Here is a 16,195-nt window from a genome sequence, read left to right on the forward strand (position 1 = left end):
ATTGAGTATCTGTGCATAAATATAGAACCATTTACATGTGTAAAGTGATGCTAGTATTTTTTCATAATTAATATCAGAACTATGGAAGCTTAAGGATCCATGTTCATACTGATGCCAATCTTTAAAACAGATGGTTGTAATAAGACCTAACCTATTATTAATAAATTGGAGAGAGTAAATGGATCATTTCCAGAAGACAAATTATATGAATTTCTATGCTCCTGTTACCTATGCAGTTTGTTAGGTGATAGCTTTGCAGAAACACCCATCAGAATTATCATGCTCAATTAGCTGTTGAAATAACTTGGTAGTGCTGTAAGACAGAAATTATTTACATTTAATGTGTTGAAGAGACTGTGTGCCTGATAGACATGGATTGGCATCTTTAAAATATACCACTAGAGGGAGATAGCTACCTAAGGGTATGTAGAGAGATGAATTTCTGCCTTTCGTCACACACATCTAAATATTTCAAAAATTCAAATATAACTGGTGTGGGTTTCCAAAGTTTCTATTCAGCTATATCCATCGTTCAGTTCCAAAGACAGTTACAAAACTCAACTCCGAGAGTTTTCTACTTGCATTACTTCCAAGTTTCCTTTGTTTATTTTATTTTCTCTATTGTCACCACTTCCCACCCCATACTCACAAACCAGACTAGCTAGTTCATAGAACATTTGCACAAAAGATTTCCTATAAAAATGGATGTAGAATTATAAGCATCTTGTTTTACTTCGAAAGATTTAAAAAGTCTTTATTGATGAATATCAGATTCATTTGCAAATGTATTTTATTTTCATATTAATGGTGAATGTTTTGGGAACTAAATATCAAAAAGCAAATACTGTGAACTCTCAAGCTAAGATGGCAATTGTTCCAAAACACCTGAATTTTGGATGGCCTAATTTCTAAAGATTACACTATGTATTATGTTGCTTAAATAAAAATTATGTATATTCCTTTCAGTATACATTTCTCTATATAATATACAGTATCTTCAACAATCAAATGTTGAGTGGTAGATCCTTTGGTGGTTTGCACAGCCTATACACTTTTCTTTACCTTATTTCTTTATAAAGGCAGGGAAAGTAAACTAATATTTATTAAAATTACACAAAGTACTAGGCACATAACTAATACAACAGATTTGTTATTTCCCTTTGTCTTTGCAAAAAAAAAAAAAAAATCCTGAAGTAGGACAGGTATTATCCTAAATTTAGGGATGATGGAAGGGAAACTTGAAGAAGCTAACAAACTTTCCTAAGTGTAGGCAACCAGAAAATGCAAAATCTGCTTTTGAATCTAGGTTAGTATGACTCTTACCCAAGTTCAAGTTTTGTGTTTTTTTTTTTTTTACTCTGCCTGCTTCTGTCCCTTGAAATATGTGAGAATCTACATATGAACCAAATGTAATAAAATATGCATAAAACACACCTGTTTTAGCCACTGTTTAAAATGTATTTAGAGCAGTATTGTTGTATATTTATAAATAGGAAGAAATAGGGAAAGGTGCAGAGATCAAAGAATGATCTCTTATTTTAGCAAGAAAATTATGTGATGAATGTTATTCAGGTCCCAAATAAATTAGGGTCCAGGTATTCCTTTAGCTCTGCCAGTAAACAGGAGTACTGAAGCACATCAACTCGCCTCATATAGAGCTATCTGAAGAATGGGAGAGGCGAATTAGTTACCATACATCTCTTGAAAGTTAGGCTTTTCTTCCTTAAGTAATTTCATGTATTGATTTTTGTTCCCCAAACTTTCAAATTGAATTTAAAGTGATTCCCCAAAAGAGTACAAATAATTAATTGGGAAGGGAGGCCAATGTACAAATTTTACAGGAAAAAAAATAAGTATCAAATTGTAGAAAGATTTAGTATAAATCCTAAATCTTGGTTCCCTAATGGATAGAAAATAAGGGAAATCAATGCATTGCACAATTCCTATGGCGTTCGAAGAAAAAGCCTACCATCTTCAGCAGAGGGTCTATGTATTTGGATGTTGTCCTCAAGGGAGTGCAGGCAGTGATGCTAGAGGGGTGATAATAGAAAGAGTGGTGGCTTTGAATACCTGTGCATCTTGATATACATTAAAAAATGAAGTTCTCGAAAAATAGTTTTTAGCTTATCAGCTACAAAATCATTTTTGTACAACAAATATAATTTGTAAAGTAAAAGGTTATTTGCAAATGACTTTTAAAAATCTTTGCTGGATTTTCTGATCAAGATCCCTTTTTCTGAGGGGAGAAATGAGTTCTGTGATTTACAACAGGGTTATGTAGAGAGTCCAGGGGTTCCAGGTGGTGTCTCAGGGCTGGAGTTGTGACTCTGCAGTAGAGCGCTAACTTAGCACGTGCAAGGCCCTGAGTTCAATCCTCAGCACCATACAAAAATAAATAAATAAATAAGGGTATTGTGTCCAACTCTAATTGAAAAATAGATATTTTTTAAAAAGTCAGAAATTATGCCATCTTTAACAATTCCATATATTGTACAAATCTGTGAAAATTAGATATTCTAAAGGAACTGTAGAGATCAGATAGATTATCTTGTCTCTTAAGGAATATTGAGATAACTAGAAGCTGAGTGTTCTCATAAAATTAGTGATTATGAGTACAAACTGGTCCTAAATAGATGGCCTCTTTTTCTCTACTCATCCCCAGTAACAGCCATTTCAGCATCCCTAGGTAGAGCACTGTATTACTTAAAGATTTTCTTCTGCCAGGTCTTATGCAGAGTGTATGTACGGTTTCCTAACAGTGTGATCATTCTGTAGAGCCAGCTGGAAGGGATCCCAAAGAACATTTTTCCCACCTCCTTCAGTTCGATATGGGGCAGCTGAGAAGTCCAGTGGTTAAGCAAGGGGTCTCATAGCTTGCAGAAGAACAATGCAGGAGAATGATGCAGACTTTGAGAGGTCAGACTTGAAAGGACACTCAGCCTTTTTTTCAGCTGTGTGACCTTGAGACAAGTTATTTTAGTTTTCTAAGCCTTCAATTCCACATCTGCAAATTAATGATAATGTAAAGATGAAATAAGGTAACAGATAAAGTGCCTGGTATATAATAAACACTCACCAGCCCTCAAATTTTTTGTTAGTAGGAGCTCAAGAACTAACAACCACAATTCTTACCTCCCAGCGCAGTGGGCTTTCCAATGCACTTTATGTTACATAAGTAACACTGTTTTGAACTGAGACTAATAAGTACATTTTTAAAAACCTTGTCTTCCAAAATCAATCTGTTCACATTTTTAATAATGCAAGAAAAAAAGCCTGAAGTTGGCCCACAGAGATTTTTATGAACCAAAGGGTTATTTTTAATTGGATTTTGTGCCTGTTGTTATGGAAATAGTTGTTTCATAGATGAAGCATTACGACTTCACTGCAAGATCAAACCCAGAATGGGGTAAAACGATGATATCACCCTTATTCGTCTTTTTCTTGACACCATATCTCAAATTAAAAGAACAGGAGTGAAGCTGCTTTAAAAAGCACATATTTCTAAGGAAAAAAAAATATCTCCCCTATAAAAATAGCTTTAAAATGATGTAATCTCTTTTCAAAGATCAAAACTAAGGATGACCCTTAGTGCCCAGAGGATGCTAAGCTGCTGCAGAGTTATTTAACATTTCTTTTTTATTGAAACTAGAAAGAGTTCCTCTGATCCTGGAACTTGCTTTCAACATTTGGTCTCACAGTATTTTTGCAGTTGCTGAGCCAATAGGTTTCCTCTCGTTATCCAATGATTAATCTCTCAAAAGTGCTCTATCCAGAAAAGTTTTTATTCATTTCATATCTGGATGTATACTTTAACTTCTCTAAAGAAACACAAGAGACCATTTCTAATTTTAATGATGGTTGATACTCTTTAAAGAATTGAGGCAATTTACTTTGCAATATAGTTAATATCTCTGGCTCATTTTAAGCCCCAGAAACATACCTACCAAGAAAGAAAGAATTTATATATGTCATCAGTAACACCATAAGAGAGGAATCAAGGGCGGGGAGGATATCTCACAGTTCTAAAAGCAAACATTGATCACATGTGAATAGGCGCCTAAGGTTGCTCTTGTTTCCCCTTTTTTTTTTCCTTCTTTTTTTCTTTCTCCTCCCTGGTCTATATATTTACATATCTTTACATATGTCCTTCAAGCATCCATCTTTATATATATATATATATATATATGTATATATATATATACATATATATATATATATGTATATATATATATACATATATATATATATATATGTATATATAACAAAAACTGACCTCAGTGGCTTAACTGAATAAATATTTATTTTTTCATGTAATGTAAATTCATAAATACTTAGTTAAGAGCTGTTGTGCTATTTAAAAAAATTAAGAACTGAGGTTCCTTTAGTTCTGAGGTTCCCCATCTTTAATGTATGACTTTTGTTGTCATTGTTGCAAGATTACTGCTTCACTTCCCAGCATTGCATCCATATTCCAAGCAGGAAAAAGAAAAGGTAATGAAACAAAGAAATGATCCATTTGAATCTATGTCTTAGGGGTGCTGTCAAAAAACCTCAGTTCTCCTATCACTCCCTCCCTCAGCATTCCTAACTGTAAGGGAATCAGAGAAGTTTGTTATTTTTTAACCAGGAATAGGGATCTATCTGTCATTTATCCATTATTTTGTAACAAACTACCCTAAAACTTAATAACTTCAAACAATGACCCTTTTATTGCTCTTGACTCTGTGTCAGGAATTTGGGTAAAGTTCATTGGGGATGGCTCAGTTCTGTTCCTGGGAAGGCTTGACTAGAGCTATGGAATCATAAAACTATGTGAGCTGAGCTTCAGAACTTAAGTCTCTCCCTGCCATAGGTATCTAGTCCACAGGTAATTTGTAAGCATCTTTAGATGCTTGAAGGACATACGTAAATTGGTTTTGTTGGCAGAATTCGGTTAAAAAAATTGTGAACCCTAATTCTGATCCTCAATCAGGGAAGTCATGAAATTCAACAATATTATGTCCTTCCTTAATTTATTGTGCCCATGAGATTTAGTATTTAAAGAAAGGGGGGGGAGAGTAATCCATCAGGAAATTATGTATATTTAACTTTATATTTTTCTAAATGAATCATAATGTTGGATTACTAGAAATACTTATTTCTAACATAATTTCCCTTTATATTAAAAAACGTTTTCTTGCTTTGTTTTTACATTGAAGAGAGAGTCTAACTCGGTCATCTCAGTAATTTGCACTAAATACCTTTCTAAAGTGATGTGTCTGTCCTGAGTCTATCTAAATTCTATTTGCATAGGGTTTTGTACATTTGCTGGAAGTTTCTTTCTCAGTTGGCTGCACTGCTTGCCCTCTTTATTTTGGGGGTCAGCTGGAAACCCCTTTCCTCCACTGTTGGCTAACACCACTTTCTCTCCTACCAACTCAATCCTTACCCTTTATGGCTATATCTCATTTATTAGTTTTGTCCACCTCTGGTACATCAGTATGTTTTCCTAGATGTACAGAAGGGCCTCCACCGTACAGATTTGCAATGCATGGATCACTTGGTAGTAAGGAGTTTTTTAGACTTAGTTTTTCAACAGAAGAGTCCATAAATTAGGGGGCTGATGAACTTAGGAACTTGGTGATTTTTGTAAGCATATGATGTAAGAGCCCAAGATCAGCCATCACACAAGCACAATCCCTGGAGCCTTCATGATGTAGTCTAATCAGCCAGTTATCCATTCAGCTGGAAACTAATGGCCTGTGGTCAGGTGTCTCACACATTGCATGATTGTCACTGCTCCATTAGCAATTAAGTGATAACTGCAAAATCCTTTAAAACGTATGTGTATGAATTGGGAGGCTTCCCAATGCTATATTGACTGTGCCTATTTATGACAACAGGTTAATTCACTTGCCTTAGATCAATGCATAAGGTTAAAGATTCTAATCGTCACATTTGAATGTTTGTTAACTTGTCATTTTCCTTGCTTGCTATGACTCTAATGGGCTTGAAAAATTGGTCCACCAGTTTCTCTTCTCTCTCTCCTTTGTCTTCCTCCTCTCTCTCTCATTTCTTTCTCTCCTTCTCTCTCTCCTCTCTCTCCCTGACTCCCCCCTTTTCTTTGTCTCTTTCTCTCACTCTCTGTGAGGTTCATTGGCTTGACTAATTCTGAGTGTCCATAATGACTGTTTGGCATATTCTACAGGCAAAGGTCCCGAGACCCTTTTTGCTGGCTATAACCTCAATGATAATGAGTGGCACACTGTGCGTGTGGTTCGCCGAGGAAAAAGTTTGAAGTTAACGGTGGATGATCAACAGGCCATGACAGGTAAATGCCCTCGACCCCATTGCCTTTTCTTCTAATAAAGCTTCGGACTTTCTCATTTCCTGGCTGTGGGTTTTCAAACCAAGCCTCCCGCACAACGTGCAGCTTAGGCATCCAGACCTTTTTTAACTCCGGATTTTCTAGTAACGATTTGTTTCAATAAGCAGCCTGTTAGGTATTTGCTCCCAAATGAACAGCACTTTTGATGTCACCTTCTTTGTCCTTTGATAATTCAAGAAGAAATTATGGCACAGTTTAATCTCTAGGCTTGACAAATATCTTAGTGCCTCATAAAACATTGAAGTCACCGCTTGGATGCTGATTTCTGTTCAGTTTCTTAGTTTCTTGTATATTTGGGGGATGTACAGAAGCAAGTTCTGCATTTTTTTAGCTTCGAAGTAAATAGATGGATGGACAAGCCTTCTGACAGGTGAACTTGCCTTTTCACTTTAAGCTATAATAAATCATTTGGGGTTATTTAGCTAAGGAGATTAAACTCTAATATCAAGGATGTCAAATTCTATCCCCATGTTGTAGAATCTTGACTGAGGGGAGCAGTCCACTGGAGACCTCAAGAAGCCAAGTGACAGAAGAATCAGCATACTTTTATTTTCTCTGAAAGTCAATCCAAGCATGTGACCCATGGGGATATTAGTCCCTTCTGTAGATCACATCTCCACATTAATTACTTGAGTTTAAGCACAAGAAGATTCTTGGTCAGTAGGGACAGGTCTTTGCTGGGTTAAACTCCAGAGGGTTCCCATGCTCCAGACAGTCCACCTTTAATCTGGAGCTCGACCCCTTAAGGGAAAGGGGTCATTGTTTATGACCCCTTAGTCATAAACAATGACCAAATTACACCTCATCCCAAAATACTTCAGCATGCGTTTTCTAAAGATCTGAACTCCCTTTACCTAACAAAGTAAAAGTTACCAACCTCAGTAAACTTTGTGTTGATGCAATGTGTTTTATCTCTTCTGTCCTCCATACTGCAGTTTTCTTAGTTCACTCAATGTTGTTTATATAAATATTTTTCCCTCCAGCACAATAAGCCCCGTAGAGTCAGATCACTTTGTTGTCCTGTCTCCTTAGTCTTCTTTAATCTACATTTCCATAAACACTCTTTGTCTTTTATGACATTGATATTTTTAAAATATATGATTCCTCTCCTACCTCGTACGAATGTAAAGTCACTCAGTTTGTGCTTATCTGATGTTTCTTCGTGATTAAATTCAGGTTTAACATTTCTCAATGAAATACCACATTGTCAGTGTTGTGACCTTACAGGATCCTATCTGGAGTGCATGCAGGAAGGCACATGCCATCCTTGTCCCTGTTGGCGGTTAAATTTGATGAGTAGGTCTATGTGTCATTCAGTTTTCACTGTATAATTATTATGTTTTCTCCCTGGCAATAATAAACTGTGGAGAGATAATAAGACCAAACCCACAGCCTTCCACTTTATCAAAAATTTTCCCAGGGTTTTACATTTATCAAAGGTCTTTTCCTAATTCAGTCTTCACCACAGTAGTTACAAAAGGAAATTTTTTTCAAATTCCAGCACCCTTCCACATTTACAGCCAACACTTATTTCCTCCTGTGATCCACAACCGTCCTTTATCTCTTTCTTCTTTCTTTGTCTCTTTGATTTTTCCTTGCCCCTTCTTCCCTCCCTCTTCCCTCCCTTCTTTATTGTGGGACCACCAGATTCTCCATTTTTCCAACAATTTATAATTACTCTTAATTTTTTTTGGTGTTCACATTTTCCCTGTTTTAGCTAGTGTGATTCCTGGCAAGTTGATAGCTACCATCCTTTGATATGCCCCAACTTCAATTTTATTTGTTTTAGTTCTTTCTTGCTTTCTGGCATGACATGAAGTTTTGGGTATGACTTTTATTTATCATACTCCTCTCTTGGAATTAACCATTTAGTTTCCTAGAGAGGAAAAGGTCTGGGCAGAAAGGTGTACCCAACACTGCTGGGGTCTGCTTCTTGACTATTTCATCAGCACAAATAGGGATATACGTTCACCTACACATTCATATAAATACACACACGTGCATCTAAATTACATGTGTGCTTAAATGTGCGCATACACATATTTTGAAAACATGAATTCACACTGGTACCTTCATACTTGAAGCACTTTTTTGTTCATTTCCCACATTCTGTATTTCCATCTTTTTTGCCAAGTTAAGAATCTTGACTTCTAGAGATCTCATTTATTTATTTGCACATTCTTATAATGCATCTGAAATCATTTCAGAATTGCTTTGCCCATACCAATATAATCCAATAAATGAACTAAAAGTAATTCAATGTTCATTCGTGATTCTTCTTCCCATTCTTCCCTGCCTACAACTCAACATATATATTCACATGCTGAGTTTATCAATAACTTGGGTTAGTCATTTAATTCATTTCCTCCTTCCATTCCATCCTTCATACCTTCTTTTTTGTTAAAGATCTCATGAAGGATACAATTCATGATAATAAAAGCTCACCTCGATTTATGTACAATAAAAATGGTTTCCAAAAGTAGCAAGGGGGAACTTGCTATTGGGGCTTACATTTAGAATGAGACATTTTTCAAATACCATCGTGACCATTCAAAGCTGCCCTGAATTGTGAAAGCAAATGGGCTTTTGCTGCAGTCCTGCAGTCCGGCTGCAGCAAAATAACGGGGCGGGGGGGGGGGGTATATATCCATTCCACACAGCTTATCTTAATTAACATAAACTAGATACAGCAGTCAACCAATAAGGAATCTCCACACTTAATGGCTCGCTGGTGTTACTTCACAAACCACTCCCCCTGGCAAAATGCCAGGCACCATCCTGACTTGTTTACAGACTCTAACATTTCACCCAGGGTGGCAAGGTCAAGAGTAACTAGCAGAGAAGCCCAAGGAGGGTCTCACATGGGAAAGGACTGTACAAAATACATTAGATCCTTACATGGAGAGGACTTGGTTTTCAACTCATTGCTTTGTTCAAAAGTTCTGGAATCATGTGTGTCTGGGCTGGTATGTGTCCTCACTGAGTAGAGTGAACCATACATCTAGTCACTCAAGCCTGAGAGCCAGGAACCAAGGTTTACTGCTTCCCCATCATCCTGCACATTATTAGTAAATCCTACAGCTTATATCAACAAAAATTATCTTATTTTGTCCATGTCCTGTTACAATTACTTCATTCTAACCTATTGTACTCACAAAAGGGCATGCATACACACACATACACACACACACACAAACACAGAGTGAAGTGAGAGATCTGCCCTGGGCCTCCTTTCCATCTCATGTGAGCCACTAATCTCTGGGCTCAGGACTCTCTGGCTCCTCCCAAAGTCTTTGTTCAACTGTCTCCTCTCCCTAGAATCCACTTCTTCCCATCCCTTCCCCAGTTTTTAGTCTGGCTGCTTCTTCTTAATCCTTCAGATCTTATTTAAATATTAACTCAGACACCTGCTCCAATTCCTCTGACACTGATCCACCTGGATCATCAGATTCATAGCATTTTCTGAGTGTCAGTATTTATTTATTTATGTGCTCTCCTCTTTTTGTCTGCCTTTCCCCAGTGGACTGTGAGTTGTGTGAACACAGGGCAGTGTCTGCTGCCCTCCTTTCTGTTTCCTCATTTCCTAGCACAGCACCTGGCATATATACTGCACCTGCAATGACTTTAAATGAATTAACCAGTAGATTTAAGGCTTAGGGGCTATTTTGTCCCATATCAGAAATTTAATCTAATTCAGAGCAAGGCTGAACCTGAAATAATTAATCTTGTCATCTATTTTGATTTAGATATTGTCCTTTTTACACAAACACACCATTCAGAAAACATAATCGTGTTTTTTTTTTTCCTTTGCAATACTGGGGATTGAACACATGGGTGCTCTGCCACTGAGCTACATCCCTAACCTTTTATTTTTATGTATTTTTCTTTTTAATTTTGAGGCAGGGTCTCTCACTAAGTTACTGAGACCTTCCTCCAGCTTCCTATTTTCCTGACTCAACCTCCAGGTATCTGGGATGATAGGTGTGTGCCACCATACCCAGCTCATAGGTGGTTTTTCTCATTGGAGGTTACTATGAATCTGGTATGTCCCAGACACCATGATTGGAGGAATATTAAGACTTCTAAATTCTCTTGCCCACTCAATCTCTAGAAATGACAGTGCATTTTTAAATGGTTAGAACCATAAAAATCTTTCTTCATAAAATTTTCCTCCTTTAAAGCTTTTTACTTTTTCTTATTTACATGACGTACATTACATATACAACAGTAGAGGTAATAGCATTACTGATGAAGACTAAACTCAGGAGTAAATTATAAATTCACTCTTTGTTGTTGTTGTTGATAGGATGGAACCTCAGGCCTCACACATACTACGGAAGCACACTATAATTGAGCTATATTTCCAGCCCAGAAAGTAACTTTTTAAAAGGCAATGTTTAAGCCAGGCATGGAGGCACACGCCTGTAATCCCAGCGACTCAGGAAGCTGAGGCAGGAGGATCGCAAGTTCAAAGTCAGCCTCAGCAATTTAGAAATGTTTTAAGCAACTTAGTAAGACCCTTTCTCAAAATAAAAATAGAAAAGGCTAGAGATATGGCTCAGTGGTTAAGCACCTCTGGGCTCAATTCACAGTTAGAAAAACAAGAAAGAAAGGTAATGGTCAATGTTTTCTAGGAGTTAATTCCCCACCCCCCCATGAATAAGGCTTTTCTGCCATAAATGTCTGTGTGGTTATATATGCTTAATATAGTGAAAGCGGGCTTTAGAGCATAGACCATGCTGTTTTTGTCTTGTGACTTGGCCATTGTTGCCTCAATATTATTTTACTACCTTTTTTATTATTTATGCTCTGCATAAATATTCTATTCCTTTGAGGAAGGAAAGCAGATATTATGTGTTATTTTTGTCACTGAACTTCTCAGTCCTTCTAAACAAAATGTTCCTGTCTATTTTAGAGCTGCCAAGAAGTTGACAATTTAGGGTGGTATTTAGTTTTAAGCATTAGAATTTTTTTTTCCTGGATATTTTCTTACTGTTGGCTTTTGACTAATAGAGGCTTTAAGAAGGAACATGGCAGTGTCAGGATTGGGCTGGGGTCCACTGAGTTAACACTCAGATTTTAAAGCAGCAAAAAAGATAAAAATCAACACCAGGGATATCCGAACCCAGGTGATTTTTCATATTCTCTTCATATTCATTCTACATTGCTTATTAATTCAATGCCTCTGGTGTCCCTGGAGCTTTATATTTGGAAATTATTAAAGTTTGATTTTATTTGCTACCAAGGAGGGGAGAACCCTGCAGAGCAGTTTCAAGGTCATTGAATAAGAAGAACTATAGGAGGAGAGGTGATGTCATAGGAGAGCAAGAATTGCAAGGATTGTAACAGTGTTTTGCAATCAGATAGACTCTCAGAAGACATGGCATGCAGAGAAGACATGATTACTTACAGTGACACCTTTTTTACAAAGAAGTGTGTAGAGTGGTAATCCGAATAAACCAATAGCCAAAGAGAGAACATGGGAGGATGCCTGGAGTGATATCAGAAAGGATTAAGGATGACTAAAGAGTGTTTGAAAGTTAGGTAAAGTACAATTCAGGGAATGTTTTTTTTTTTTTTCTTACAGCAATGACTTTACGATCAACAAAGTCAATTAAATACGTAAACAGTTTTTCTTACACAGAAAAGGGCACATCTTTTATATTCCACATATAGACAATTCCTTAAGATACCACCTAATATTTTACTGTTTTGCTTAAAGACATGGAGGTCTGTCACACTGGTTTCAGAGCCCATGTAGGTGGCTGTTTGGTCTTCATAACACCTGGGATGAAGCCCAGGGGTTCAGCCCATTTTATCAAGGTCTGATTCTGCAACTAGCTCTATTAATTATGTTCATAATATCCTGGATGACAGGCTAGGGTAAGCTTAGTAAATTTTCCAATTATGCAAAATTGGGTAGGGAAGCTAGTCAGGAATCTGGCTGGAAGAACTTGATTGCAATTTAAATGACCTTTTTGACTTGCAGCAGAGAGTGTAATTAGACAAGAACATGATGCTAGGGGCTGGGGTTTGGGCTAGGTGGTAGAGTGCTCGCCTAGCACCCAGAAGGTGCTGGGATCGATCCTCAGCACCACATAAAAAATAAAAATAAATAAAAAATAAAGGTATTGTGCCCAACTATAACTCAAAAAAATAAAAATAAAAAAGAACAGGATGCTAGGAAGGAACTACTAGTAAAGAGTACCCAGAACTAAGTTGGCTTTGATGAATTTGGGAAATCTGGGGGAATGAAGAAAGATGAATCACTAAGTCAATCCCCAGCCAAGCTTCCTTCGAGGATGTTTCAAGATTGTACCTTGTAGTAATGTCGCAAAATGTAATGGTATTCTCAATTTGCTTATGCTTTAAATGAGTATATTGTGCTCAGTGTGGTTATCCAAAACAAAATGATGCCAGAGAAAATGGCATTGTTCCAGAGATTCAAAGATTTCTGAAGTGTTTGGGAGAACACTTCCTCAAAGAAAGACTGTCAGCATACTTGTCACAGGAAAGGAAGAGTGAAAAGAATATATTTAACTTAAACCTATTTTTATGGTCCACTATTGGAAAAAGAGTCAGTAACTCTTCACTCTTGCTATTAGTATGGGAACATATAGAATTATATGTTTTTCTGGGAAGAATATAAAGAAAAATATCACTTAAAGCTGTGATGTAGCAATTTCTACTGGGATGATTTGGACAGTCATCATCCTTGATTCCTTTTTCCCTGCTTGCCTTTCACCTTTTCTTTCTCTTTCCTCTCCTCTTATTCATGTCTTCTCCTCTCTTGTTTCCTTCCTTCCTTCATTCCTTCCTTCCTTCCTTCCTTCCTTCCTTCCTTCCTTCCTTCCTTCCTTCCTTCCTTCCATCCTTCATCTATCTATCTATCTCTTTCTTTTTTTCTTTCTCTTTCTCTCATTTTCCAGAAATTCTGTAACATTTTTATTGAGGATGATTTTTTAATAAGACTAAAATTTGAACAGGAATTCAAACCTGACCCAAGAACATTTTGTTACAAAAGCCAGCCTTAGCCCATAACCTGTGTACACATCGACTATGCGTACTCGCTATATGTAGCTATCAAGGATGATGTGGGATTCTTATATTTTAAAATGTGATATTGCTATGGAAGTCTACATTTGAAAGTAACTTTCAGATACAGAAAATGATAATAATTTGCTATCTTTTACTTTAGGTCAAATGGCAGGTGACCATACAAGGCTGGAGTTCCATAACATAGAGACTGGCATCATCACAGAACGTCGGTATCTTTCTTCTGTCCCCTCCAACTTCATTGGACACCTGCAGAGCCTGACATTTAATGGAATGGCATACATTGACTTGTGTAAAAATGGTGACATCGATTATTGTGAGCTCAATGCCAGATTTGGCTTCAGGAACATCATAGCAGACCCTGTCACATTCAAGACCAAATCGAGCTACGTTGCCTTAGCTACCCTGCAGGCCTACACTTCTATGCATCTTTTCTTCCAGTTCAAGACTACATCCCTTGATGGGCTAATTCTATATAACAGTGGGGATGGAAATGACTTTATCGTAGTTGAATTAGTTAAAGGGTAAGTGTATGTTGGTTCAATGACAAATAAATAAAACTTCAGACAAGCGGACCTCTAGTTCAAAAAATACATGTGAAACGATGTGCTGGCATATAAGGTGGTAAACAGGAACAGGGACCTCATAAATGAGGAATTCAATAAAAATGGATTCAGTACAGTCCTTTATATAGACATCTCCACAGATGAAGTCCAGATAACATTAAGTTCTAATTTATTAGGCCTTCTATAAAAATCACACTTTCACTGTGTATTTCCTCATTATGCAAAACATATTCTGCAAAAAAATTTATACAAGACTATAGGACAATCTCTGCTAATTCAAGTATTCAGATTACTTAAATTTTACTAAATCTCACTTAATTTAATTTCATGTCAGAGTTGAATAATTTAGAAAGGATTTTTTAAATAAAATTTTTTTGGAAGTAGGATGAAAAATTGATGACTTTATTTATTTGGACATTTATCATTCACCCATTTAGTGGCTGATATTGCATATTTACAATAGGCCAAATATATAAAGTTCCAGAACATTTCATTTCCAATATAAAAACAGGGATTCTAGAAAGGGGGTGTAAGAAACTGAGAACTACCATTCAGTGTGGTGAGCAGATAATGGAGAGAGAGTTGGGAATGTGGAAAGCATATTGAATGATCCTCCCTTCTGCTGAAATGGAGTAGTTTCTTCCCCTCTGATTAGCCTCACAAAACTCATGCTCAGGACTTCTAGCAAGGGTGGAGCCACCTGTAAAAGACTCAAATCACCATTTGTAATACCTGACTTGGGGCTGGGGATATGGCTTAGTGGTAGAGTGCTTGCCTGACAGGCAAGAGGCTGTGAGTTTGATCCCAAGAATCCCCCCACCACGGCCCCACCAAACATGTGGCTTGACTCCATCCAAACATTATGACACTTTCCTCTCTTTCATTTTCTCCTCAGGTACTTACATTATGTGTTTGATTTGGGAAATGGTGCTAACCTCATCAAAGGGAGTTCTAATAAACCACTCAATGACAATCAGTGGCACAACGTGATGATATCAAGGGACACCAGCAATCTCCACACTGTAAAGATTGACACAAAAATCACAACCCAGATCACCGCAGGAGCCAGGAATTTAGACCTGAAGAGTAAGTACCCACTGAGTCAGAGGCACCAGCATCACACCACAGGGCCAGCACACAAGTGGAAAATCCCTTGCTTATAGATGTGTACATGCCTCTGTGTTTGTGTGTGTGTGCACGCTCACATGCATGCACACTTCTTCTGCAGAGGCTGACCAGAATTTCATTTCCAGAACATAATTAATAATACAACACACAAGGCTCTGTTCTCACTTTAATGTGAAAGAACATATGTATTTTTAATACCAGCTCAAAAAAATGCAACACCTAAAATGCATGCATGTTTAAAATTTAAAGAGTGAGAAAAATGTACTCATCATCCTGATATCATAAGGAGAAGTTGCATTTACAAGTTTCCTTAGTCCTGCAGTTTTCAGTAGATTCAGAGTCAAGGTAACCAGATGTACAAAGAGTTTCTTCCAGAGTTTATTACTTTTCTTTCCTTGGTGAGGTTTTGGAGTTGCTTTTAGACTCTCTGACCAACAAGAGTCTGAGCTTGGATTATCCCAGGTCTCCAGCAGGGAATTCTATTTCCTCCCCCAACTCCTTAACACACACACACACACACACACACACACACACACACTGACACATATGTGCAGGAATGCTTCTTTCACCAGCTGTTAAGAAAGTCAAACATACCTCTTCCTTTCTTATTAATACTTGATTTCTTGAGTGAGCAAGGAAGAATACTTAGAAGGTGTGTCAATAATGGGAAATAACAAAAGTTTCTATTTGAATGAAACTTTGTGATTGACTAAGAATAGTATCCAAACATCCCATCTGATTTAACACAACCACAAGCATTGGGGAAGTATCATTGTCAGGTTATTCTGAATGTGGGAAACGTGTTTGAATGACTTGCCCACAGGGGAAAAAAAACAACTACTAGGCAGAAAGCAGCAAACCTTGTTCTGCCCACTCTCTCTCTCTCTTGTGCCTTCTGCTCCATCCTGATACATTTCGGAGCCCTGGAGATAACATTGCAGGCATAGTTTACTCAAAAGGAGCTGCTCATTTATATTGATGGGATTTTCCCCTTTGATTCAAAGGGTAAACAAACCATGGAGTCAGGCAGCTTGAAAGAGAGAACACAACAGAACTCTTTCTAGAGAAAAATACTTTT

At 37.2% G+C, this 16,195-nt stretch overlaps 1 protein-coding gene across 13 annotated transcripts in view; it reads left to right on the forward strand.

Annotated features, from left to right (window-relative positions):
• The window catches only part of NRXN1 (neurexin 1), a gene marked incomplete at its 3' end in the record, with an annotated part of 1,087,855 nt that overhangs the window by 529,546 nt on the left and 542,114 nt on the right, over window positions 1-16,195 (forward strand). For all 13 annotated transcript variants that reach the window (XM_081265427.1, XM_081265433.1, XM_081265434.1 and 10 more), the window contains 3 exons: window positions 6,188-6,310; window positions 13,566-13,947; window positions 14,885-15,075. In XM_081265427.1, the coding sequence (XP_081121553.1) occupies window positions 6,188-6,310; window positions 13,566-13,947; window positions 14,885-15,075 (696 nt within the window). The remainder of the gene's footprint in view (window positions 1-6,187; window positions 6,311-13,565; window positions 13,948-14,884; window positions 15,076-16,195) is intronic.

Source organism: Spermophilus citellus (genome assembly GCF_964194105.1).
Source record: "Spermophilus citellus genome assembly, chromosome: 13".
Taxonomy (NCBI): Eukaryota; Metazoa; Chordata; class Mammalia; order Rodentia; family Sciuridae; genus Spermophilus; species Spermophilus citellus.